This window comes from Mesoplodon mirus (assembly GCF_964341445.2).
Source record: "Mesoplodon mirus genome assembly, chromosome: 5".
In the NCBI taxonomy this organism is placed as follows: domain Eukaryota; kingdom Metazoa; phylum Chordata; class Mammalia; order Artiodactyla; family Ziphiidae; genus Mesoplodon; species Mesoplodon mirus.
This window is the reverse complement of record NC_138980.1, coordinates 44,427,164-44,450,711: the sequence shown is the minus strand read 5'-3', so window position 1 is coordinate 44,450,711 and position 23,548 is coordinate 44,427,164. Positions and strand designations below refer to the sequence as shown.

General features: G+C 57.5%; 2 protein-coding genes across 12 annotated transcripts in view; both read left to right on the top strand.

The window, feature by feature from the left end:
- The window catches only part of MAST3 (microtubule associated serine/threonine kinase 3), a gene marked incomplete at its 5' end in the record, with an annotated part of 38,484 nt that extends 28,702 nt beyond the window's left edge, over positions 1 to 9,782 (top strand). For all 9 annotated transcript variants that reach the window (XM_082623981.1, XM_082623979.1, XM_082623983.1 and 6 more), the window contains 9 exons: positions 400 to 509; positions 2,154 to 2,293; positions 2,832 to 3,076; positions 3,531 to 3,737; positions 4,239 to 4,465; positions 4,903 to 5,025; positions 5,657 to 5,793; positions 5,906 to 6,087; positions 7,049 to 9,782. In XM_082623981.1, the coding sequence (XP_082480107.1) occupies positions 400 to 509; positions 2,154 to 2,293; positions 2,832 to 3,076; positions 3,531 to 3,737; positions 4,239 to 4,465; positions 4,903 to 5,025; positions 5,657 to 5,793; positions 5,906 to 6,087; positions 7,049 to 7,581 (1,904 nt within the window). In that variant the 3' untranslated portion in view covers positions 7,582 to 9,782. The remainder of the gene's footprint in view (positions 1 to 399; positions 510 to 2,153; positions 2,294 to 2,831; positions 3,077 to 3,530; positions 3,738 to 4,238; positions 4,466 to 4,902; positions 5,026 to 5,656; positions 5,794 to 5,905; positions 6,088 to 7,048) is intronic.
- A 700-nt stretch (positions 9,783 to 10,482) lies between these two features.
- On the top strand, positions 10,483 to 22,993 carry PIK3R2 (phosphoinositide-3-kinase regulatory subunit 2). Of its 3 annotated transcripts, XM_082623734.1 has the most exons (16): positions 10,483 to 10,602; positions 12,409 to 13,156; positions 16,000 to 16,092; positions 16,438 to 16,479; positions 16,588 to 16,719; positions 16,810 to 17,020; positions 17,520 to 17,605; positions 17,756 to 17,864; positions 17,954 to 18,052; positions 18,201 to 18,381; positions 18,484 to 18,609; positions 19,653 to 19,795; positions 20,027 to 20,203; positions 21,033 to 21,104; positions 21,279 to 21,449; positions 21,773 to 22,993. In XM_082623734.1, exons 2-16 carry the CDS (start codon positions 12,835 to 12,837, stop codon positions 21,978 to 21,980), a joined length of 2,172 nt encoding a protein of 723 aa, XP_082479860.1. In that variant the 5' UTR covers positions 10,483 to 10,602; positions 12,409 to 12,834; the 3' UTR covers positions 21,981 to 22,993. The 3 variants fall into 3 exon arrangements, with proteins under 3 accessions (XP_082479860.1, XP_082479861.1, XP_082479862.1); XM_082623735.1 differs by lacking the exon at positions 16,000 to 16,092; XM_082623736.1 differs by lacking the exon at positions 17,954 to 18,052.
- The last annotated feature ends 555 nt before the right edge of the window (positions 22,994 to 23,548 follow it).

The following is a 23,548-nucleotide window of genomic DNA, read 5'->3' as shown; positions in this document are numbered from 1 at the left end:
GTGCCTCCTCCAGAACTTGACGTGTGATCTTGGGCATGTCAGAGGTCATCTCTGAGCATCTGTCTCCTTTTCTGTAAGATGAGGAACATCCTTTATGTTTGAGATACACAATTTTACCTAACTCTGGGTAACCCATCTTAAGGGTGAGGAAACTGAGACACAAGAATTCCCATCCACAGTCCCGCAGCTTTTAGGAACACAACTGGGATTTATTCCCAGATACTAAATCTGCCACCCAAGCCTCCTCTGGTCCTTAAACATACCAAGCCTGGTCCCACCACAAAGGCTTTGCCCTGACAGCGTCTCCCCGCCTGGGAGGCCCTCCCCACATCACCCCACAGCCCCTGTGTCCACCTCCCCCAGCATCAGGTGGGCTGCACATGCCTTTCCCTCCTGCAGCGCGCTCAGAGCGTTACCGTCACCTGGGCTCTGAAGATGATGAGACGAATGATGAGGAGTCATCCACGGAGATCCCCCAGTTCTCATCCTGTTCCCACCGGTTCAGCAAGGTGAGCCTGGGCCCTGGATGTAGCTAGTGCTCAGGAAACAGGGCAAGATGTTTGGGTTTTTTTTTTCTTTTTTTTTTATTGTAGTGAAATACATGTAACATAAAATAGACTATTTTAGCTATTTTAAACTGTGCATACAATCCAATGACATTTAGTACATTCACAATGTTGTGCAACTATCACCTGTATCTAGTTCCAGAACATTTCCATCATCCCCAAAGGGCAACCTTGTACCCGGCTGCAGTCACTCCTGGTTTCCCCCTCCCCTGCTCCCCAGCAACCACTAATCTGCTTTCTGCCTCTATGCATTTACCTGTTCTGGACATTTCACATACATAGAATCATACGCTATGTGGGACCATTGGGGAATTCCCTGTGTCTGGCTTCTTAAGGTTGATCCACATGGTAGCATGTGTCAGTGCTTCATTCCTTCTTATGGCTGAATAATATTCCATTGTATGGTTGGACCATATTTCGTTTTATCCACTCATCAGTTGATGGACGTTTGGGTTGTTTCCACTTTGGGGCAATTGTGAATAGACTTGCTATGCTGGGTGTTATATTATAGCCTCATCAGCTTAACTTGAGTTCCTTCCTTTGTTTATAATTTGATTTAAAAACCTGCACTGCTTATGGGTCTGGGCCCCAGGCAGGAAACCCCAGCTGTGGCCCCTTGGTAGCCAGGCTGCTCTGAGCCTCAGTTTCTCCACCTGTACAGTGGGCTAAAGACTCTACGTCTTTAGAGATGTGGTAAGTAAGCATCTGAGGAAGTGACTCAAGGAAGTGTCAGGCATGTAGGAAACACTCACCTAAGCCGTCCCCCACGAATGCGGTTGTTGTTACTGTTTTTTTGTTTCTGGTTTTTTTTTTTATGATGTGGACCATTTTTTTTTTTTTTCAGGTACTATTAGAATTTATTGAAGGGCTTCTTAATCTAGGGCTTGTGAACTTGCATGGGAATAAATTACATCTTTATTTTCACTAATCTCTAACTGAAATTTGGCATGTTTTCTAATTGTAATATGAGCAACAAATCACAGTAATATTAGCATGACCTTGACTTTGTCACAAATACAAATCATGGATTTTTCACGTCACGCTGGAGTTGTTGTAAAATATCTTTCAAGTTCAAAACTACTTCAAAATTATGGTACTTATAAGACCTGCTAGATCTTGTTATTTAATGCATTACTAAAGAGACACGTATAGTACCATATTGCTGGTTTAAAAAATATCCTAATATTATTTTAATATAATCAGCCTCGCTTGCAACCTGACCTATTTCATTTGATGCATTTAAAAATACTACTCTGAGAGGAGGTCTGTAGGTGTCACCAGTTTGCCAAAGGGGCTCATGTACAGAAATCCATGCTTGTCATGATGGTAGCAGCTCCTCCTCAGAAGCCTCAGGGGCCAGAGCTCTGCCCAGAACTCCCCTTCGGATGTGGACCATTTTTTAAAGTCTTTATTGAATTTGTTTCAATATTGCTTCTGTTTTATGTTTTGGTTTTTTGGCTGAGAGGCATGTGGGATCTCAGCTCCCTGACCAGGGATCGAACCCACACCCCCTGCATTGGAAGGCGAAGTCTTAACCACTGGACTGCCAGGGAAGTCCCGTTACTGTTATTTTTAATTGCTTCCTAGGTCTACAGCAGCTCTGAGTTCCTGGCCGCCCAGCCCACCCCAACCTTTGCTGAACGGAGCTTCAGTGAGGACCGGGAGGAAGGGTGGGAGCGCAGCAGTGAGGGGGACTATGGGCGCCGGCTGAGCACCACCGAGGTCCGGTAGGTGGGCTGGGGAGTATAAGCAGATCCAGCTTCCAAACCTGCTGGGAGGTGGAGCCACAAAGTCTTAACATTGGAAAGAGCTTCCCAGTGGCCCAGTAGAAAAGGGTAAAACATATTGGCCAGCCTGTCAGACCCCTGCCAACCTGGCCCCTGTCATCACTCCCTTTGGCTTTGCATTCCTAACCACACTAAACCTAAAGCAGTCATGTACCGTCACACTGCTAGGCTTTTGCTTACACTGTTTCCTCTGCCCAGAATACCCTTTGCTCATGAAGTCCCTTTCATCTTTCAATGTCCAAACTCACAGAAATAATCAATGTCTGCTAGAGGATGGGCGTTGGAAGCTGGGTTTTAAAAATTGAATAGGAGTTCTCTGGGCAGTCACAGAGGATAGAGCAGGCAGAGGGAACTCACCTTATATTTACAAATTACCTCTGACTCTAGGCTGAGAGTTAAGGTATGGTCCCTAGGGGAGACTGGGTGTCCTGGGGTGAGGGCACCTGGCAGGTGTGACTCAGGCTCTTCCCCACTACAGGCTGAGGTCCTGCACATCCTCCGGTTCCTCCTGCCACTTATCCTTTTCCCAGCCTGAGCGGGGCCCTAGCCCATCTTCCTTGAACACCATCAGCCTGGACACGATGCCCAAATTTGCCTTCTCATCAGAGGATGAGGGAGTCGGCCCGGCTCCTGTGGGCCCCAAAAGGCCCGTCTTCATTCTTGGGGAGCCCGACCCATCCCCAGCAGCCACCCCAGTGATGCCCAAGCCCTCAAGCCTTTCTGGTAGGTGGAATCCAGGGTGGGAGGGATGGTGTCATGGAGAGTTTCCCACAGGAGGGACTATCTGAGATGGGTTTTGAAGGATGAGTAGGAGTTCTCTAGAGACGACATTCACTTGTGTAACAAAGGCTTCAGTCTGAGGGTGATACCCCACAGCTTCATTGGATTAGGACGGGAGAGAGGAATTGAACTGGGGAGCTCCAAGAGTGGGAGTTAGGAATCTGACTGGGGTGAGGGGAAGGCTTCTTGAAGGAGGGGACTTGAAGAGTGGAGCTTCCCAGGGAGAGCAGTGAAAGAAAGGTGTACAGGAAGAGGGAACGCCTGAACAAAGGCCAGGAGGCTGGACTGTGTACACACCAACCAGGGAGGAAGGGGCTTTGCCTTCTGAGGGCAGAGGGGCCAAGTGGTGAGATGGGGGAGGGGCAGACTGACCCCCCGACCCTGCTGATCCCTGTAGCTGACACAGCTGCCCTCAGCCACGCGCGCCTACGAAGCAACAGCACCGGTGCACGACACTCTACGCCGAGGGCCCTGGATGCCGGCCGGGGCCGCCGCCTTGGGGGCCCGAGAGACTCAGCCCCTGAGAAATCCAAGACCTCCCCCAGCGGGGGTCGCGTGCCCAAGTCAGCCTCAGTGTCTGCCCTGTCGCTCATCATCACGGCAGGTGACGCCGACGGCCCAGCCTCGTCTTTGCTTGTCTGTCCATGTCCATTTTAACCATGGAGTGGGGGCTGCTTTGGCCAGCGGGAGCTGGAGGGGGTCCCTCCAGGTGATGTGTCCCTGGGCACAAAGCTCCCAGGACTGCTCTTCAGGGCTGAGCCCAGGAGATAGGAAGCAGCTGGGGGACTGGCATTCCTGGCAGCGGGTACTACATGTGCAAAGGCCTGGAGGGGAGGGGAGAGGGTGTTCGGGGCATTGGAGTGGCAGCAAAGCAGCCAGAGTGATCAGTGTGGGGACTTCCCTGGTGGTCCAGTGGTTAAGACTCTGAGCTTCCACTGTAGGGGGCACAGGTTCGATCCCTGGTCCAGGAACTGAGATCCCACATGCTGCGCCGTGCGGCCAAAAAACAAAAACAAACCGACTGATCGGCGTGGAGGGAGAGGAAGGTGCCTTGTGAAGGGACCCACAAGGGAGTGACCCCCCTCCTTGAACCTCGTCCCTGCAGATGACGGCAGCGGCGGCCCCCTCATGAGCCCCCTGTCCCCACGCTCACTGTCCTCAAACCCGTCGTCCCGCGACTCCTCTCCAAGCCGAGACCCTTCCCCCGTGTGTGGCAGCCTGCGGCCCCCCATTGTCATCCACAGCTCGGGCAAGAAGTACGGCTTCAGCCTGCGGGCAATCCGCGTCTACATGGGTGACAGTGACATCTACACTGTGCACCATGTCGTGTGGGTGAGTTGGCCCTGGGATGGGCAGGAACAGCCAGACCTGGTTTGAGTCCCAGCTCTGCCCTGGCAAGGCGCTTCCCTTTTGGAGCTGCATTTGTTAGTCTTGGAAAGCAAGCGAGTACTCATTGCCTATGAGGTTTTGGAGCCCAGGGCAGGGAACTGATGCCACCTGTCTTAATGGTCCTTGTCAGTTACAGGGAGAGGACTGGGCAAGAGGGATGGAGACCTCAAGTGGGCACAAAGCTCCCGCACAGTGGGTGTTTTGTCCTCCCTCCCCCAGCCCAGGACCTGTCCCCTCCCCACTGGTCTCTGAAAGGTCTGGGAAACCAGGCAGTGTGAAAGGCAGCAGCTTGCTGGAGGCCTGTAGCTGACTCAGCTGGGCTGGGGTCTCTAGCTCTGGGGCCCAGGCCACTGACCCCCGCCATCTGCCCCCACCGCCAGAGTGTGGAGGAGGGAAGCCCTGCCCAGGAGGCAGGCCTGCGGGCCGGGGACCTCATCACCCACATCAACGGGGAGTCGGTCCTGGGGCTGGTGCACATGGACGTCGTGGAGCTACTGCTGAAGGTGCAGGCCCCCGACCCCACCCCCGCCTCCATCCCAGAGCCTCCACCCCCGTCCATCCTCAGGGCCTCTGGATCTCCCAACACTGCCCACCCTCTGGGCTGCTCCTGTGACCTCCATCCCCACCCCTTGGCCTCAGCTCCCGATTCTGTGTGGTTCTCCCCGTCCAACCGTACCACTCCGCATTCGGCCTTGCATGTCCCGTGGCCTCTGCCTCAGAGCCACTCCTCCAGGAAGCCCTTCCTGCCCCCCTGGGTGCCCCTTCTCCTGACCTTCCCTCTGGCCCACCCTGACTCTGGGGGGCTGGGGGTATCTGTACCATCTTTGCCTCCTGCCTCCCCTCAGACCAAGGGTCCTCAGGGGCTGAGGCCTAGAGGCGGGGAGGTGGGCACAGGTGAGGAGGCAGACCCCTAGTTGGATAGCTCCTGGGACCAGTGGATGGGTAGATGGCTCATTGGATGGATGGACAGATGGCAGACATCCATCTTTGGCCCAGTGAGTGGTGGGGTCATTAGGTAAGAAGCGGGTGGTTAGGATACGGGGCTTCCGACGGATGAGTAGATGGGTGGGTGGGTGCGTGGACGGCTCGGTGGATGGAAGGCACACAGGCGACCCCTTGCCATCCCTCCTGCAGAGTGGCAACAAGATCGCCCTTCGGACCACACCCCTGGAGAACACCTCCATCAAGGTGGGCCCCGCACGGAAGAATGTGACCAAGGGCCGCATGGCGCGCAGGAACAAGCGGAGCCGAAGGCGGGAGACGCAGGAGCGGTGAGTGGTGGGCTGGCTGCCGGGGAGGGTTGATGCAGGACCTGTGGCACGTTTGGGCGGCCTGGGCCGCTGGGGGCAGGGGTTCTGAAGAATCTGGGTTCCTAACCCCCAGGCGGAAGTCGCTCTTCAAGAAGATCTCAAAACAGTCGTCCGTGCTGCACACCAGCCGCAGCTTCTCTTCCGGCCTCCACCACTCCCTGTCATCCAGCGAGAGCCTCCCGGGCTCACCCACCCACAGCCTCTCCCCCAGCCCCACCACGCCCTGCTGCAGCCCGGCTCTCGATGCCCCAGCAGGTGGGTGCACCCCCAGGACCACCCTGGGAAGAACGGCCCCTTAGGGCTGCGGTGGTCAGCACAGCGGGGGAGTGAGCAGAGTTGGGAGGCTGGAATGACTTGATGTGTGACAGCCTCAAAGGCAGTCTGGGATGGGCAGGGAAGGGTGTGCCCAGCAGAAAGAACATCATGAACAAAGGGGATCCAGACAGGAGAGACGTGAAAGCTAGAGGGAGGCTAGGGAGAGGGGATTGGGGGATGGATCAAGCCGAAGAGCTGGGCTTAAATTGGGGGGCAGTAGGGAGCCATGGAGGGTGAGCCAGAGAGGGCATGGAAAGATTGTTCTGGAGCAGGAAAGGATGGTGACTTGGCCCAACCCTGAGGGTCCCCAGTCTGTGAGAGACAGCCAGAGATGGGCACCCCTAGTTCCACTGGGTTAGCATCAGACTAGAGAGACAGTCTGGGGCAATCCACAGAGGCAGGGAAGGCCTCCTGGAGGAGAGCCACCAGGAAGCCCTCCCTGCCTTCTGGGGACCCCAACTGCTATCTCTCCCTCTGGCCTACCCTGACTTCATGGGGCTGGGGGTATCTGTGCCATCTTTGTCTTTCTCAGATCAGGCATCCTCACGGGCTGAGGCCTAGGGGTGGGGAGTAGACACAGGCAGAGGCAGGGCCCGTACTGGATAACTTCCAGAATCAATGGGTTCATGGGATGGATAGATGGACGGTAGGCAGGTACCTTTGGCTGAATGATTCAGTGGGTCATATAGGTGAGAAGTGGGTGAAGAGTAGCTAGGGCTTTGATGGATGAGTAGGAGTCCACCAGATCTAAGCCAAAGGAAGAGCCTGTGCAAACAAAGGAAAAACCAGGCCTGATGGGTGGCCATAGGGAACAGTGTGGGCTTTTGGCAGTCAGTCTTAGGGCCCCACCTCGAGGCTGGCACGTTGAGGCTGGTGGCCCTGACCCTCCCGTCACCCACAGACACAGTGTCTCCACCCAGCGCATCCCCAAGCTCCAGCAGCCCTGCATCTCCGGCTGCCGCTGGCCACACCCGACCCAGCTCCCTGCATGGCCTGGCCACCAAGCTTGGGCCACCCCGCCCCAAAGCAGGCCGCCGCAAGTCCACCAGCAGCATCCCGCCCTCCCCGCTGGCCTGCCCACCCGTGCCAGCGCCCCCACCCCGCTCGCCCTCGCCCTTGTCAGGGCACCCGCCTGCGCCTGCCCGGTCCCCAAGGCTGCGCCGAGGCCAGTCGGCTGACAAGCTGGGTACAGGTGAGCGGCTCGACGGGGAGCTGGGGCGCCGCAGCCGCGGGCCAGACTCCGAGCTGGTGGTCATGCGACGGCTGCATCTGTCCGAGCGCCGAGACTCATTCAAGAAGCAGGAGGCTGTGCAGGAGGTGAGCTTTGACGAACCACCTGAGGAGGCCACTGGGCCACCCACCTTGGTGCCGCAGATCGCCGTGGAGGGCGCTGAGGCTGTGCCAGGAGCCCTTGGACCCTCTGAGAAAGACTAATCCCTCCTACCTAGCCTCTCCCTGGCCTGGAAGTCAACGCATTTTTTGTGGAATGTGTTTTCCATAAATTGACACCTGGATGGAGACTGAGCCACCAGCCTCTGACACCTGGAAGATGAGGAGCGATCGCGTTTCTTGCTGGAAGGTGCCTCCCTCATGTTCTGGAGCTGATCAATCAGGGAGCCATAGGGGCAGGCAAGGGAGACTAGGGTGGCATTGTAAATAGCAGCAAATCCCTGCAGCTAATTTATTACGTTTTATAAGTGATAGCCAGACTGAGCTGCCACTGTTAAGGCGGCTGCCCAGGTCTTGTCCCATGCACTGGGGACCCATCTGTAGACCCTGCCCCCTGGGCTGAGAAGGAAGCACTTTGGACAAGTCAACGTGTGTTCGTGTTTTATGGTTTTTCTGTACTTTTAAAGTTTTTTTGTGTTACTTGATCCCATCCCTGACTCAAGACCCACAGATTTGAAGGGATGCAGCCAAGCTTACCTGTCCAGGCCCAGTTTGGATGACTTGGAGATTCCGTAAACAATTCCCCTCCACCACAAAACAAAGTAATCTTTTTTTTTTTTTTTTTTTTTTTTTTTTTCCGGTATGCGGGCCTCTCACTGTTGTGGCCTCTCCCGTTGCGGAGCACAGGCTCCGGATGCGCAGGCCCAGCGGCCATGGCTCACGGGCCCAGCCGCTCCGCGGCATATGGGATCCTCCCAGACCGGGGCACGAACCCGTATCCCCTGCATCGGCAGGCGGACTCTCAACCACTGCGCCACCAGGGAGGCCCAAAACAAAGTAATCTTGATGATGGACTGGATTCTGAAGGCTACTTCCCACCATCATAGCCTCCATCCCTAGGCCAGCCTTGCTAGAGTCTGCCTCCAGTCCTATAGGCTTAGGAGGTGTGGGAACTGGGGCTTTGATATATGAGTACAAGTTCACCAGATCTAGGCAGAGGGGTCACCCACGTCACAAGCAGACACTGATGCCCCAGGAGGCAGAGGCCTCAAAGGACACTGCCAGGGTAGGAGAAGAATGTCCACCCTGGACAAGATTTTTTGTATTTAATGCCCACCAGGGTGAGAACTTGACCATGATGTGTCTGAAACAGCCCCTGGGGGGTGCCCTCGATATGCCAGAGCCTTGTAGGGATGAAATTCGAGTGAGAAAAATCCAACTGGGGGGCAGTGAGGCCCAAGTTGGACTCTTGGCTTCACTGTTTGGCTCTGGGAAAATGACTTCCCCACTCTGTGCCTCAGTTTCCTTGTGTTTACAAAACAAATCCCAACGACTATTAAGCACCTACTGTATGCCAAGCGCTTTTACTGTGGCTTTTCCCTCAGCCAACCTTGAGAAGGCTGGAGGTGGTGTCGTCATCCCCATTTTACAGACAAATAACTAAGGCCTGGCAAGACGTGGAGACTTGCCCCCACCATTGCCTGGAAAGAGTCATGCAGCCAGGCTCTGTCCTGCGCATTGTAGTCAAGGGAGCTGGAATGGAGAATCTGTTGTCAGATACAGCTGACTCCAGCTCCAGCTCTCTCCCCTGTAATGCTGTGTGACCCACTGGGCATCTCAGAGTCTCCATTTCCCATTCAGAGGTGGCCAGCAAGATCACCATACCCCACAATGGTGAGGGCACTTTCCAGGCACTGCAGCCCACTCTGTGTTCTCTCTGGAGACATCCGTGTAGCACTGCCTGGTGTTGGAACTAGATCAAGGCTGTGCATGACTTGCTCCCACCTTCCATCCCGGAGCTAATGGTGAATAAAAGCCTACATTTACAAAGAAGAGGTCCAATGTCTGGATTTGTGAGGGGCCAAGAAAAGGGTAAGGGAAGAGTGGGGTGGGGGCGGGATGAAAACAGACCCTTGGCTCAAAGTCACTTGTGGGTTTTGAAGGCTGCTGGGAATTCACTGTTGAGATTCTTCCTGATGCCTTCTCTGGTCCTGGCCTCCTGCTGTCCTCTCTGAGTTGAGTACCCATCATGGGTTCTGTCCTTAGAAGCTTCATCCAGACACCTGTCTGGGGCCCTGAAGCTGTGTTAATAAATAAATAAACCATCTTTGTGTCCTTTTTTAACCAGTCTTTGCTGAGGCTGTGCCCTGAAGTTCCCCTCACCACCACTGGAACCCAGTCCAGCCCGAGCGCGTTCGGTTACTTCCGAAGCGCTCCGTAGGTCGGAAACCTTTGGCCGCGCCCCCTGTTTCCGAGTGTCTTCGGCTATCTCCGGAAACAGTCCGCAGCTGGACAGGCGTTGGGCTAGTTCTCCCTACCCGAGAGAGTTAGTTCAGCTGTTTCCGGACGCTCTGGGCTACCACGGAAACTCCGGCTTTCAACTCCGGCTCCTTCTCGGCTCTCAGCTTGTTTCCTGAAAAGCGCAGCTTTCTGTCTGAGCCCGTGCCCCCAACTCTGCCGCCTCCATTTCCTGAGTTCTGGGCCACCTCACTCGCCCTCTGGAGCTGTCCATGCTTCGGCAGTTTCCGGAAGCTGGTGGTCGCCTCTAGATCTAAGTTCCCAGGGCCTCATTTGGGACCGAGCACCCTTGGTTCTTTCCAGAAACTTTCCGAAATCTCGGGGCCCAGCCTCTGTTCTGCCGGTCCAGGGTGAGGGCGCTCGGCCGTTTCCGGAATTGCTCGGGCATCTCTGAGTCCAGCCGAGCCTAGCCGAGCCCAGCCTCGGAATTATTCATCTGACCCGATTATCTTCGGCTATTTCCGGAAATGGTCGGCTATCTCGGGGCGCCCCACCCCCACCCCGTTACCCTCCAGTCCCGCGGGAGTACGTTCGGCTCTTTCCGGAAGCATTCGAGCGTTCCCAGGCTCCGCCTCGGCCTCATTGCACCCTCCCGGCCCGAATACGCTCGGCCATTTCCGCCGGGGGCGGACCCGACTGTTCGGAACATCGGCGGCGGCGGAGGTGGGGATCCCGCGGCTGCGGCGACGGCGGCCGCGGTGGAGCCACGGGTCTGGCTCGGCTCTGCGTGACGGCGGCTGCGGCAGCAGCGGTGGCGGCCGCGACCAGGTAAGTCCGGCCTGGTCCGCGTGGCAGGCCGGTCTTGGGGTTCGGTCAGATGCGGGGGCGCCCAGGCAGAGTGTGGGGCCACGGTGGAAGCCAGAATGCGAGCAGGGTTGCATCGGGCCCCGCGGGAACTGGGGGCCGCAGGGAGCGGGAGGCCTCTGGCTCGACCTGGCTGCGTTGCAGCCTTCCCCGGACGATGAGGGCGGAACGGGGGACCCTAGACAGAGATAAGGGGTTGGAGCTGCGGCCCTGAATTGAGGGAGGCCCTGCCGGGAGTGGGGCATCGAGCAGTAATGAGGGGCGCCCAGGCATTGTGTGGGGCATAGTGGGGTGCAAGACGGCAGAGGGTCGACTCCACTTCCGGCCCCTGGGCTGGGCTGCGGGGTCCACGCAGGCCCGAGTGCGCGTCTGCACACGCGTGAGCGCGCAGGCCCTGAGTCCAGCCGCCAAGACCCCAGCCAGGCCTGGCCTCTCCACCCGCCTCTTGGATTCGGGGAGCGCTGGTTCCCAGGCGCGCACACTGGGGCGTGTGCAAACGTGTGCTCAGCTGGGCGCGGAGGCGGGCAGGCAAGCGGATTTAGGCGGTTTCCTGGACGTCCCCCTCGCTAGGCCTCAGTTTCCCCACCTGTAGAGTGGGGGTACAGGGGCCAGGGAGCGGGTAAGTTGGGGCGTCCTGGAATGTGGAGCTTGTGCTCCCTGCTCGGACACCTCTTGCTGCTCCCGTGGTCGAGGGATAAAGTCTGACCCTCTGCCTGGCACTCGAGGCCCTGCGTGGTCTGTGGCTTTCTTAAAGCCACCCTGAACTCTTGGCAAGCAGTTCTTGCTGTCAAGTCTTTGCCTGTACTATTTTCCTCTGGCCAGTGCCCCCTCCTCTCCTCTGTGAGGACCCGCCCCTAGGAAAAGCACCGCCTACCACCCCCCAACCTCTCTGGAGGACTGAACCTGCAGGGCTGAGATTGAGAATGTGTCTGTGCTGGGCTGTGTCTCCCTGAGACTGGGGGCTCCTAAGGAGTGATCATTGCCCCTGCATCCAGCAGCCTCCCTCTTGGCAGTTGCAGTGCCCTCCTTCCCTCCACCCTTTACTGGCTCCATGTCTACCCTGGGGCTAAGGTTTTCTTGGCCTCCCACCAACCCCCTTCTGTTTTGAGTACCTACTGTGTGGGCACCAAACTGAGCAATGTCTGGACACCGCCCCCACCCCCATTCCCTCCTCCCCTGCAGAGATCAGAGATCCATTTGTTTGGACTCACCTTTAGGCCTTTGCCTGTGCTGGGGCCTCTGCTTGGACCTCCTTTCCTACCGCCTTTTGCCCCTGATGCCTCCTTCTGTGCTCAGCTGGCCCAGTCTCCCTGGGGCTCCCACAGCACCCTGAGCACCACCCATTACACCCTACCCACTCTGGGTATAACTGTCTGTTATGTGGCTGCTGCCTCCTCTCATCTATCCTGGGCCTTGTGAAGTTGGACGGATCTGAGTTTTTGAGTCCTGGCATCCTGGCCCATTGAGTTGTCCAACAAAGACCTCCCTGCTCTGAGCCTCAGATTCCCCATCTCTAACAGGGATGATGAAGAGCTTGTTTACTGAGTATGCAGTATGCCCGGGGCAGATTCTTTGGAGCTGTGCCCCCAACAACCCCAAAGGAGGGCTATTGTTGTACCCATTTTACAGCTGGGGAAACTGAGGGGGCAGGGACTGGCCCCCCGTTAGCCAATGAGTCAGGGGATTCTAACCTGGTGTTTGGGCCCATCTCTGAGTTAGGGGTGGCAGGAGTCCAAACTGGCTGATGCTGCCCTGCCCCTCTCCCCCTAGGTTGGCGTCCCGAGCCGAGCATGGTGACAGCCTGTGCCCTCGGCCCCCTCGCCTGGCGCAGCTGGAAGAGCCGCCAGCCTCGGGAGCCGATGGCTCCCCACGCGAGGGAGTGAGCGGCCCAGCCCAGCCCTACGGATTGAGGGGGGACGCAGCGGCTGAGTGACCTGAGATCACGCTGCTGCCGACCCCCTCCCACCGGTTGACGAATGGTGGACCGAGCAACGAGTGACCCTTGTCAGGGTCGTGGAACAATGGTGGGAAGCAAGGCGTGAGCATCCCCTGTGGTCACCTGTAACTTCTTGGTGGAAATAGAGGTCTGAGTCCCCAAGCCCACCCAGCGGACCCTCCTGGCCCCCACCCCAGGCTGATGGGGCCACTGGGGCTCCAAGCAGCCACCTGACCATCCATACCCCACCCTGTCCAGCCATGGCTGGCGCCGAGGGCTTCCAATACCGTGCATTGTACCCGTTCCGCCGGGAGCGGCCGGAGGACCTGGAGCTGCTGCCGGGCGACGTGCTGGTGGTGAGCAGGGCAGCCCTGCAGGCGCTGGGCGTGGCCGAGGGCAGTGAGCGCTGCCCACAGAGCGTGGGCTGGATGCCTGGCCTCAATGAGCGTACACGGCAGCGCGGCGACTTCCCTGGCACCTATGTTGAGTTCCTAGGGCCTGTGACCCTGGCCCGGCCTGGGCCTCGCCCACGTGGCCCACGCCCACTGCCTGCCAGGCCCCGAGATGGGCCCCCTGAGCCAGGTGAGCAACAGGTAGGGGCCCTGGCAGGGCTGGGGAAAAGGGGGAGTGCCCTCAGACCCTCAGTTTCCTCTTCTCTCCCATGAGGCAATGGTACTTCTTCCAGGAGAGGAGGAATAAGGACATTGGGTTGGTCGGCAAGTGTTGATTACACTGCCGTCAAGTGCTGGATGCAGTTCATGGCTCTGGGCACTGAGTGGTGGACACAAGGCCTGGCCCTGCCCTCATGGGGCTTCTGGTTCAAGAAGTGACGAGAACGTGATTAGGTGATGACAGATGCTGTGAGGAAGGAGCCTCTCAGGAGAGATGGGGGTAAACGGCTCCGGGCAGCAGGTACAGCGAGGACAAAAGCCCTAAGCCCTGAGGTGGGAATGTCATGACGGGTTCAGGGGACAAGTCGTCAGGTGGAGTGGAGTGAGAAAACGGGCGGGGTCCTCCCCTCAAGGACTTTGTGGGATTGATTTTGAAGACAATAGGGAGTGTCCAGTAAGATTCAGGGGCTCAATTTAGCTTCATCTTGTGGTTTGCAGACAGAATCCCTTGAGGAACCCCCTTTGTTGTAACCCTAATTTTCCGGTTTCCAAAATGAAGAGAGCCAAAAAGCCCAAAGAAGGTGGGCTACTCAGTCGAGGCCACGCAGCACAGTGACGTGTGAGGACCCTACATCCCTCCCCAAAGAGACCCTCGGCCATCCCTACTTCCAAAGAGTGTCCTGGGAGTGGAGAATCAGGGCATTGAACATACGCTGCAATTGCTGCGTGCTGGGCTGTATGCTGGGCAGGGTGTGTGGGTTCCAACCAGGGAAACCGAGGCTCAGCTTGTGGGGAGGAGGCTGATGAGTGCTGAGCACCCAGCGTGGTCTGCTCCGACCCTCACAGCCACCCAGTGAGGCCCTGTGTACAGATGTGGAGACCAGGGTGCAAGGGGGTTGGACCACTCGCTCAGGGGCAGTCACCCAGTGAAGGCCAAAGCCCCTGGGAGGCACCGAGGCCCCACCCGATGGCCTGCCTGGTTTTGTGCCCGAGGGACACTGATGCCCAAAGAGGGTCAGGCCAGAGTCCCACAGCGTGGGGTGAAATGGCGGGGTGCTGAGGCAGCATGGTTGCTGGCTTGGGCTTTGCAGCATCTGGCGTCTCCAGGGCCAGGGCCTGCGTCCCGCCTCGGCCTAGAGGAGCAGGAGGCGGCCCCATCCGGGCTCCCAGCCAGAATCTGCCTCTCCCCCTGGTAACAGCCGCCTCCCTCCTGTGCCTGGCCTGGGTCCAGACACCACACACATCCCCACTCCGGGCGGCCACCCAGCCCCACCCTCCAAATCTTCCAGGACTATGTGACATCGGCTAGGACCACCCCTCTCCAGGCCTCAGTTTCCTCATCTGGAAATGGGGGGTACTAGTCCTTTTGTTCAAGCCCTGACCCTCCGGGATCCTGGGACCACCAGGCAGCAGGCTGCAGCTGCCTGCCTTCCCTCCATTCAACTCCACGCAGGGAACTGCGTGCCGAACCCTGATGTCACCTGCGCCCCCGTCTGGCTGTGCACCCACGGGGAGGTTGCTCCCTCCCTGAGCCTCAGTTCCTCATCCGTAAAATGGGGATAATGTCTATCCTAATGGGACCTCCCTCCATGCTTTGCAAACTGGTCACAGGCAAATTTCAAAGTTGAATTTCAGAGCCCCCTTACCAGCTGGGATGTCACCCACCTCCCCTTGTTCGCTCACTTTTTTTTTTTTTTTTTTTTTGCATTTTCGACACAGCTGGGCCTTTCTTCAGCTCAAGGCACCACCTGGCCCATCACTCAGGGAGGCCCCGCAGGCCCCGGCTTGCTCCTGCTGTGTGCCAGGGCGTCCCCGCCAAGGGCCAAAGCTGCATCAAATGGTGGCCGTGCAGGCAGAGTGCGCCTGAGCACAAAAGGCTGGGTGGGGCAGAAACATGGGGCTGGGGGGTGGGGGCGGAGTTGGGACATGGAAGGAGGTCAGCATTTTCAAAAGGGGGGAAATTTTTTTTTTTTTTTAAACAAAATGACTTAGAAAATGGAGAAGGGTCCTTGGAATGAGGTGTTCTGATCCAGCTGGGGTATTTTCCTTTTACTCTCTTCAACCACTTTGTTGTTCCCACTGAGAAAGGAGAGATGATTCCATCGACCAGTTTCTCAGTTGAGGAATCTGAGGCACAGAAAGGGTGGGTCCTGTGCCTGAGGTTGCACAGCAAGCAATGGCAGAGCCCTAAACCTGCTGTATGAGTGTCCTGTGGCTGCTGTAATGAACTACCACAAACTGGTGGCTTCAAACAACAGGAGTTTATTTTCTCATGGTTCCAGAGACCAGAAGTCCAAAGTCAAGGTGTGGGCAGGGCTGTGCTCTGTCCAGAGGCTTTAGGGGAGGATCTTTCCTTGCTTCTTCCAGCTTCTGGGGGCTCCAGGTGTACCTTGGCTTGTGGCCACATCACCCCAATCTCTGCCTCTCTCTTCATAAGGCCTTCTCTTATAACGACACCAGTCATTGGATTTAGGGATCTCATCTTGAAATCCTTACCTTAATTATATCCGCAAAGACCCTATTTCCAAGTAAGGTCACAGTCACAGGTACCAGAGATTAGGAAGTGGACATACCATTTGGGAGGACACTAGTCGGCCAACTATATCTGGCCTCTGTAGTTGGGTGAATTGATATTTTAACCTAGAAAATCGTTCCCCACTAATTCAGCCCTCCCAGCCCCACCAGCTGGGCCTTCTGTCCCCCAGCCCAGAGTGGTGGTCCAGATGCCAGGCACTTGGGCTGAGATGCAGCAGGCAAAGAGAGGGGCCGGGGTCCTTCTAGGGACCCTGCCAACATTCTGTCCCCTCCTGCCAGGCCTCACACTCCCTGACCTACCCGACCAGTTCTCCCCGCCTGATGTGGCTCCCCCTATCCTGGTGAAACTTGTGGAGGCCATTGAGCGGACAGGTGAGCCTCGGCCTGGCTGCAACCCCTGGATTCTGCTTGCTTACCTCTAGTGATGGGCAACTCATCTCCTTCACAGGGCTGCTGGGCTCACTCTGTATGGGAAGTGGCTGAGTCTGGATGTTCTGGGCCTCCATGTTGAGTTGGGGAAGGAGTAACTCCCAGGGGAATGTAGACCCCATCATTGCATGCGCCGTGCCCTCTGCCACCATTTCCCTCCCCTCCCCCTGTTCTTACCTCTGGGAGGTTAGTAGCCACCCCAGACCCCACACAGGGGTCGAGGCAGCATTTGAGAGCTCGCCTTGCCACGTGGGGTGGCACTGACCTACCCCATCCCCTTCCCCACAGGGCTAGACAGCTACAGGCCTGAGGTACCTGCCGCGCGCACAGGTGAGGGAAAGCTTCAGTGGGCAAGAGTGGGAGAGGAACCTGCCCTGGACGGATGATGTCCCCTCCCTGCACCCGCCTTGGATCGATGTATCCCCCTTGCACCCGCAGACTGGTCGCTGAGCGATATGGAGCAGTGGGACGCTGCAGCCCTGACAGATGGCGTGAAGGGCTTCCTGCTGGCGCTGCCCGCACCCCTTGTGACACCCGAGGCCGTGGCTGAGGCACACCGAGCCCTGCGGGGTGAGTCTGGCAGGAATCCCGGACTGGGGAGGGCTCTGGGGCGGGTGGGTGCCAGCCCTGGCTCACCCTCCTCTGGCCGTCTGTCCGCAGAGGCCGCGGGGCCCGTGGGGCCGGCGCTGGAGCCCCCGACACTGCCGCTGCACAGCGCGCTCACACTGCGCTTCCTGCTCCAGCACCTGGGCCGGGTGGCCCGGCGCGCCCCAGCCCTGGGCCCAGCTGTGCGTGCCCTGAGCGCCGCCTTCGGGCCGCTGCTGCTGCGGGCGCCGTCGCCTTCGCCGCCGCCAGGGGTCGCGCCCGACGGGTGAGAGGCCGGGGCTGGGGAGGCGGGGCTGAGCCGGAGCAAAAAGGGGTGGGGCTTTAGATGGAGGAAGGGCTGGAGACGTAGCCAGGGCGGGGGTCTAGACGATGAGAAAGGAGTGTGGACGGGGCCCAGCGGGGAAGAGGCCAGAGCTGTCCTGATGGGCGAGCTAGGAAGGATAACAAGGGGTGGGACTTGAGGTCCAGGAAGACTCTAGCAGGCCTTGGGACAAGGCGATGGGGCCTAGACCGGAGGGCCGGCACTTGGGTGGTGTCTGTACCTTCCTTCACGTGCTGATTCCTGTTGTTTGTTGTATGAATACTTACTGGGAGCTAACTGCATATACATAAACAGTAGTGGGTCTCCCACACCAGCCTGCGTCACCTACTCTTCTTCCCCTCTCACGCTTTCACATAGACCCCCCGCCAGACACGCAAGCACACGCAGGGCCCTGTGCACACCAGGCCCTACCCGGCGCTCACCACACGTCTCTTCCCCCTAGGACTGAGGCCACCCCCGACTTCCCTGCGCTACTGGTGGAGAAGTTGCTTCAGGAACATCTGGAGGAACAGGAGATTGCGCCCCCAGGTGACCTCCACCCCCTTTTATTAGCTCCTATCGTTGGGGACCAAGAATGCTGACTCGGAGCCCTGCCAGTATCAGCAGGCTTGGTTGCAATGGGAGCTGGCCACAGTATACAGTTGGTGCTCAGTGTGCATTTGTTTTCCTGTCCCCCAGCACTGCCGCCAAAACCCCCCAAGGCAAAGCCAGCCCCCACAGGCCTGGCCAATGGGGGCAACCCGCCCTCCCTGCAGGATGCTGAGTGGTACTGGGGTGACATCTCCAGGTAGGGTTGTGGGGTGGAGCCACATGGTGGGCAAAGCCTGAGGGGTCGGGTCTCCCAGTGAGCAGCCCCAGTCCTGGCTGTCTCCACAGGGAGGAGGTAAATGAGAAACTGCGGGACACACCTGATGGCACCTTTCTGGTCCGAGATGCATCGAGCAAGATCCAGGGGGAGTACACACTGACCCTCAGGTGGGGGCCTGTCCCTTCAGGGAGACCAGGGGTGAGCGGTGGGAGGGAGAACACCCAGGTCAGAGGACTGGGGGTCGCATAGCCAGTGGGACGTTGCTGGGTCTGCGGATGCTGCTGGTTGCTGACACCCCCTCTCACCCGCCCCTAGGAAAGGTGGGAACAACAAGCTGATCAAGGTCTTCCACCGAGACGGGCACTATGGCTTTTCGGAGCCACTCACCTTCTGCTCTGTTGTGGACCTCATCACCCACTACCGCCACGAGTCGCTGGCTCAGTACAACGCCAAGCTGGACACGCGGCTCCTCTACCCGGTGTCCAAGTACCAGCAGGTACAGGGCTGGGGTGGGAGCTGGGGGCGGGGGTGGGTGGTGCCTGGCCGGCCCTGGGCCTGTTTCCCAGGTAGCTTCCCTGACGGCACCGGGTATCCCCAGGACCAGATCGTCAAGGAGGACAGTGTGGAAGCAGTGGGTGCCCAGCTCAAGGTCTACCACCAGCAGTACCAGGACAAGAGCCGCGAGTATGACCAGCTCTACGAGGAGTACACACGCACCTCCCAGGTACCGCGGGCCAGCGCATCCCGGGAGACCCAGGCACGGAGGGGCAGTGCCAAGGCCACAGGGACAGATGTCCACTTCTAGGTCACAGCAGGCTCTTACAACCAGGGATCACTCTAAAAGCATAGAAATCAATGTATGTGGTTCTAAAAAAAACAAATAAAAACAGATGAAGAGGCACCAACCAGCCTCCCAGGAGCGGCTGAGCTGTGGGAGATGTCTTGGTTGAGCCTCTGGGCCTCAGTCTCCCCATCTGGAAACTGGAACCGTGAGTCTTAATTACTTCTCCATCCCCTTCAACCTGGATGTTATTCAAAATGATGATAACCGCCTGACGAAGAGTTGCCTAAGACAAAGCGTCAGGAGGTCATGGAAAAGAGCAGTGTCTTTTAAAAACAAGGAAGTGGGGGGAGGTTTTATTACTCAAGGACTGTGTTAATAAATTTCTTTTGTAAGTTGAGATACAACTTATTCAGATTGAACATCCCATCTCGAGCAGGGAATTTCTTTGTCTCCCCTGTAGTCCCTGAGCAATTTCTGTCTTGTCCCCTTTCTAGTGATGGGTCACCTGAGGTTCTAAGTGGACAAGATACCTGTCTGGGATCAATTAGGAACATCATGACCGTGGAAATAGCTTAGGCCCCCTGAGCCTCAGTTTCCCCATTAATAGTTCTGACTTTGTAGGAGGCTCTTGGGAGGTTTTATGAGATGATGCATGGAAGGTGCTTGGTGCAGCATCTACTCTGAGAAGGAGCCCCATGAATTGTAGCAACTAGATTTATCATTAATTCTCAGCCGTGCTCACAGACCCAGGTATTTTTTTAAGGTGCCTAAAGGAGGATCTAAAGGAAGAGGGGGTTTGGGGAGTGTGGGGTTTGAAGGCTGAATAGGAGTTCGTTTGGTGAAGGAGGGGCTAGAGGAACGATGCACGTGGTGGAGGGAACAGCTTGAGCAAAGTCTCCATATCAGGTTGCGATCTGCCTTTATCCTTCACGAGGGACTTGCAGGGAGTCCCAGGAGGTGCTCAGATTTACCCCCTCCTCCAGGAACTGCAGATGAAGCGCACAGCCATAGAGGCCTTCAATGAGACTATCAAGATCTTTGAAGAGCAGGGCCAGACACAGGAGAAGTGCAGCAAGGAATATCTGGAGCGCTTCCGGCGTGAGGGCAATGAGAAAGAGATGCAGAGGTGAGTCTGGTTCCTCTGCCCTGCCCTACCACACCTTGATCTGACACAGCGCAAGTAGGGAAAGAAAGGAAACAGAGAGGGCAGCCTGGGTTTCAGGGGAAGAGAGGGTTGGTTGAAATGGGCTTTGAAGGATGAATAGGAGTTTGCCAGAAAGAGCAATCAGGGAAATAGCATGTCCAAAGGCTTAGATACTGGGAGCCATCTGAGGCCTCTGAGCCACTCCTCCCACAGGATCCTGCTGAACTCAGAGCGACTTAAGTCTCGCATTGCTGAGATCCACGAGAGCCGCACGAAGCTGGAACAGGAGCTGCGGGCACAGGCCTCCGACAACCGAGAGATTGACAAGCGCATGAACAGCCTCAAGCCAGACCTCATGCAACTGCGCAAGATCAGAGACCAGTACCTCGTGTGAGTGCCTGGCTCTGCACTCAACCGTGGATCCCCCCGTTAGTGCAGGGGCACCTGGTGAGGTGACCTCTGCATGCGTCTCACTCTTGCTTTCTCCACCAACTAGCCCTACCTAGTCCCCTAGCCCCCTTGTCTGTCCGCCAGCCCCTTCCCTCTCGATCAGGCCCCTCCCAGTTCCCTCAGATGGGCTCCCTGTGCGGCGGCCTCAGCCTCAGCTGTGGAATGGGAACACTGCTCTCACGAGGCTGGGTCATTGGGAGCCTCCGACAGGGTCCACTCCATGAATGCCAACTGTGCAACCCAGCACACGGCGCCCAGCCTGAGCCCAAGATCCCTCCTCTGCCCACTGACCCACTGAGGACTTCATCAGGGGCCTCCTTCTTCCGCCTGGGTCTTGGACGCTCATGTACACCTGTTGTGTGCCAAGCACCGTGCACACATTAGCTCACTTGGTCCTTTCAAAGTCCTTTGTAAAGCTGCCCTGTGCAAAGGCACACCACCGTGAAGTCCCCGGGACTGAGCCTCTGATAGTGATAAGACCTTGCCATGGTGGCACAACCCAGAGTCTCAAAAAGTGTAAACAGAAACATAATAAATAGGGGGGTTCCCTGGCAGAGCTTGAGGAGTCCACTTGGGTTCAAGTGGTCCTTGGCCAGGCCAAGGCTGACCCCTTGTGGCAACCAGGGGTATCACACCCAGAACCTGCACTTGTCAACCCTTGCCTCCAGCCAGGCTGGCCTGGCCCATGGTGGCTCGCCCCTGCCTGTGTTGCAGCTGCTGTTTCCCTACCAGCGGAGCAGCAGGAGCCCACCTTTCCTCTTCCCCCCAGGTGGCTCACTCAGAAAGGTGCCCGGCAGAAGAAAATCAATGAATGGTTGGGGATCAAGAACGAGACTGAGGAGTGAGTGACCACTTGGTGGCGGGGGGGGAGGGGTTGTCCCAGGGGAGGGGCCATTTTTGGTGGGCTTTGCAGAATGAGTAGGAGCTCACCAAGGAGGGAGAGTTGTCCAGGTGGCAGGGGGACCTTGGAGGCTAACGAGTAAGTGACTAGGGCTCCTCCCTGCCTCCCCCACAGCCAGTACTCACTGATGGAGGATGAAGATGATCTCCCCCACCACGAGGAACGCACATGGTATGTAGGCAAGATCAACCGCACCCAAGCTGAGGAAATGCTGAGTGGCAAGCGAGATGGCACCTTCCTCATCCGTGAAAGCAGCCAGCGGGGCTGCTATGCCTGTTCTGTGGTGTGAGTGCCTGGCAAGGGAACGGAGGGTGGACTGGAGGTGGGGAGGAGGGATCCGCCCATTCCTTCTGAGAGCTCTCATTGAGTGCCAACTGTATGTTAGGCCTCGGGAAGACAGGAAGAAGCCCTGGATTCTTGGGGACAGAGGAGGAAGCTGGGATGGTATCAAAGCAGGCGATGGCGGGGTCTGGACCGGGTCGGCACCCAGCATACAGGAAATGGGGAACTATAGGTCCCAGGCAGGGTCACCTGACAGGAATAGGGGGGCGGGGCTGGGAGAGCCTGGTGGGGGCCCATCTGACCCACCCCTTCGCCTGCACCCCCAGGGTGGACGGCGACACCAAGCACTGCGTCATCTACCGCACAGCCACAGGCTTTGGCTTCGCGGAACCCTACAACTTGTACGGGTCGCTGAAGGAGCTGGTGCTGCACTACCAGCATGCCTCGCTGGTGCAGCACAACGACGCGCTCACCGTCACACTCGCCCATCCTGTGCGCGCCCCGGGCCCCGGGCCCCCGCCTGCCGCCCGCTGAGCTCTGAGCAGGAGAACTGGCCCAGCTCGGGTGGCAGCTACATCCGCGGTCTCCATCTGTTTGAACCTGTCTGTCCTTTCTTGGGTCTTCTCCGTCTCTCCTGTCTTTGTGAATTTCTCCAGGTCTGTCTGTTTTTCTCTTCATCTCTCTGCAGTCCTGTCTCTTTCAGGTTCTTCTCCATGTCTGCCTGTCTCTCCATCTCTCTGAGTCTCTGTCCATCTCCCACTGTCACACTTCGTCCCTTTCTAGCTCCATCTGTCTGTCCTCTCTTTCCCTCTTGGTCTCTTTCCCTCTGTGTATCTATTGTGGGGGTCCCGCCTCCCCCACTCCACCCCCCTTCCCCCACCGGCACTGCCCTCCCTGCAGCTCTGGCCACCCACACCCCTGTGCCCTGCCCCTGACAGGCCCCCGGGGTCCCCAAAACCCCACCTTGGCTGCACCTGCCATGTTTACAGAGGCCTCCGGGCTGTGCGGCCCCGACCTGGGTACCCCGATTTTTAAGCCATAGACCTGGGATTAGGGCAGGAAGGAACTTAGCTTGGCCACTTCCAAGAACCTCATCCATGACATTTGGGGCCAGGCGGGACCTGCCCCACAGACCCCAACTTCCCCTTCAAATCCTGAAGTGAAACCCGGTTAACACCACAATGGGGCTGCTGCCAAGAAGTAACCCAAAAAAAGAAAATAAGTAAAAATAAACTCATGAGCTGACCCCAGGCCTCCCAGGAACTGAGGCCACCAGCACCTCTGGGGCAGCCGACACGCAGCGCTGCCCACAGCACCTCTACGCGACGCAGACTCAAGGCTTCTCAATCATGTCGGGCTCTGATTTGATTTTTCCTCGACTGTACGTAAAGCCCTCTTTTCTCTCCTCTTTGGGACGAGAGCCCTGGTTTTCTATGCCGCCCACGGACCCCCACCCCACCCCACCTCCTGCCTGCCTGGCCAGGCTGGCAGGCGGATTTTGTATGGTACGTTGATACTGATGTGGATATAAAACATTGAACTTGTTGGATGCTTCTGTCTTTGGTGACAGGTTTCTTTAGCTCCGGGCTGCCAAATGAGGGCTGACAACCCCTGCCTCCTCCCCACCTCCACCCCCAACCCCAGTTTATTTTTTTTATTATTTATTATTTTATTTTATTTATTTTTTGCCTGTGTTGGGTCTTCGTTGCTGCGTTGCGGCAAGTGGGGGCTGCTCTTTGTTGTGCGCGGGCTTCAGTAGTTGTGGCACGTGGGCTTAGTAGTTGTGACTCGCAGGCTCCAGAGCACAGGCTCAGTCGTGGCTCACGGGCTTAGTTGCTCCACAGCATGTGGGATCTTGCCGGACCAGGGCTGAAACCCGTGTCCCCTGCATTGGCAGGTGGATTCTTAACCACTGAGCCACCAGGGAAGTCCCCCAACCCCAGTTTAGATGCTCACATCCAGAGAAGTTGAGAGACCCGCCAAGGTCACACAGCAGAGAGGCTCAGATCCCAAGCTCTGCCCCACACCCTGGCCTGCTGTGGGGACCCCAGGTAGACCCTGGCCCAACTCCTCCCTGGCCCCCAAGTTTGAGTTGGAGTTCC

Coding starts and splice junctions, on each gene's coding strand:
- PIK3R2 (XM_082623734.1), top strand. CDS start 12,835: ATGGCTGGCGCCGAGGGCTTCCAATACCGTGCATTGTACCCGTTCCGC. Junction 17,606..17,755: donor ACAGGAGATTGCGCCCCCAG/GTGACCTCCACC, acceptor CCTGTCCCCCAG/CACTGCCGCCAAAACCCCCC. Junction 20,204..21,032: donor ATCAGAGACCAGTACCTCGT/GTGAGTGCCTGG, acceptor TCTTCCCCCCAG/GTGGCTCACTCAGAAAGGTG.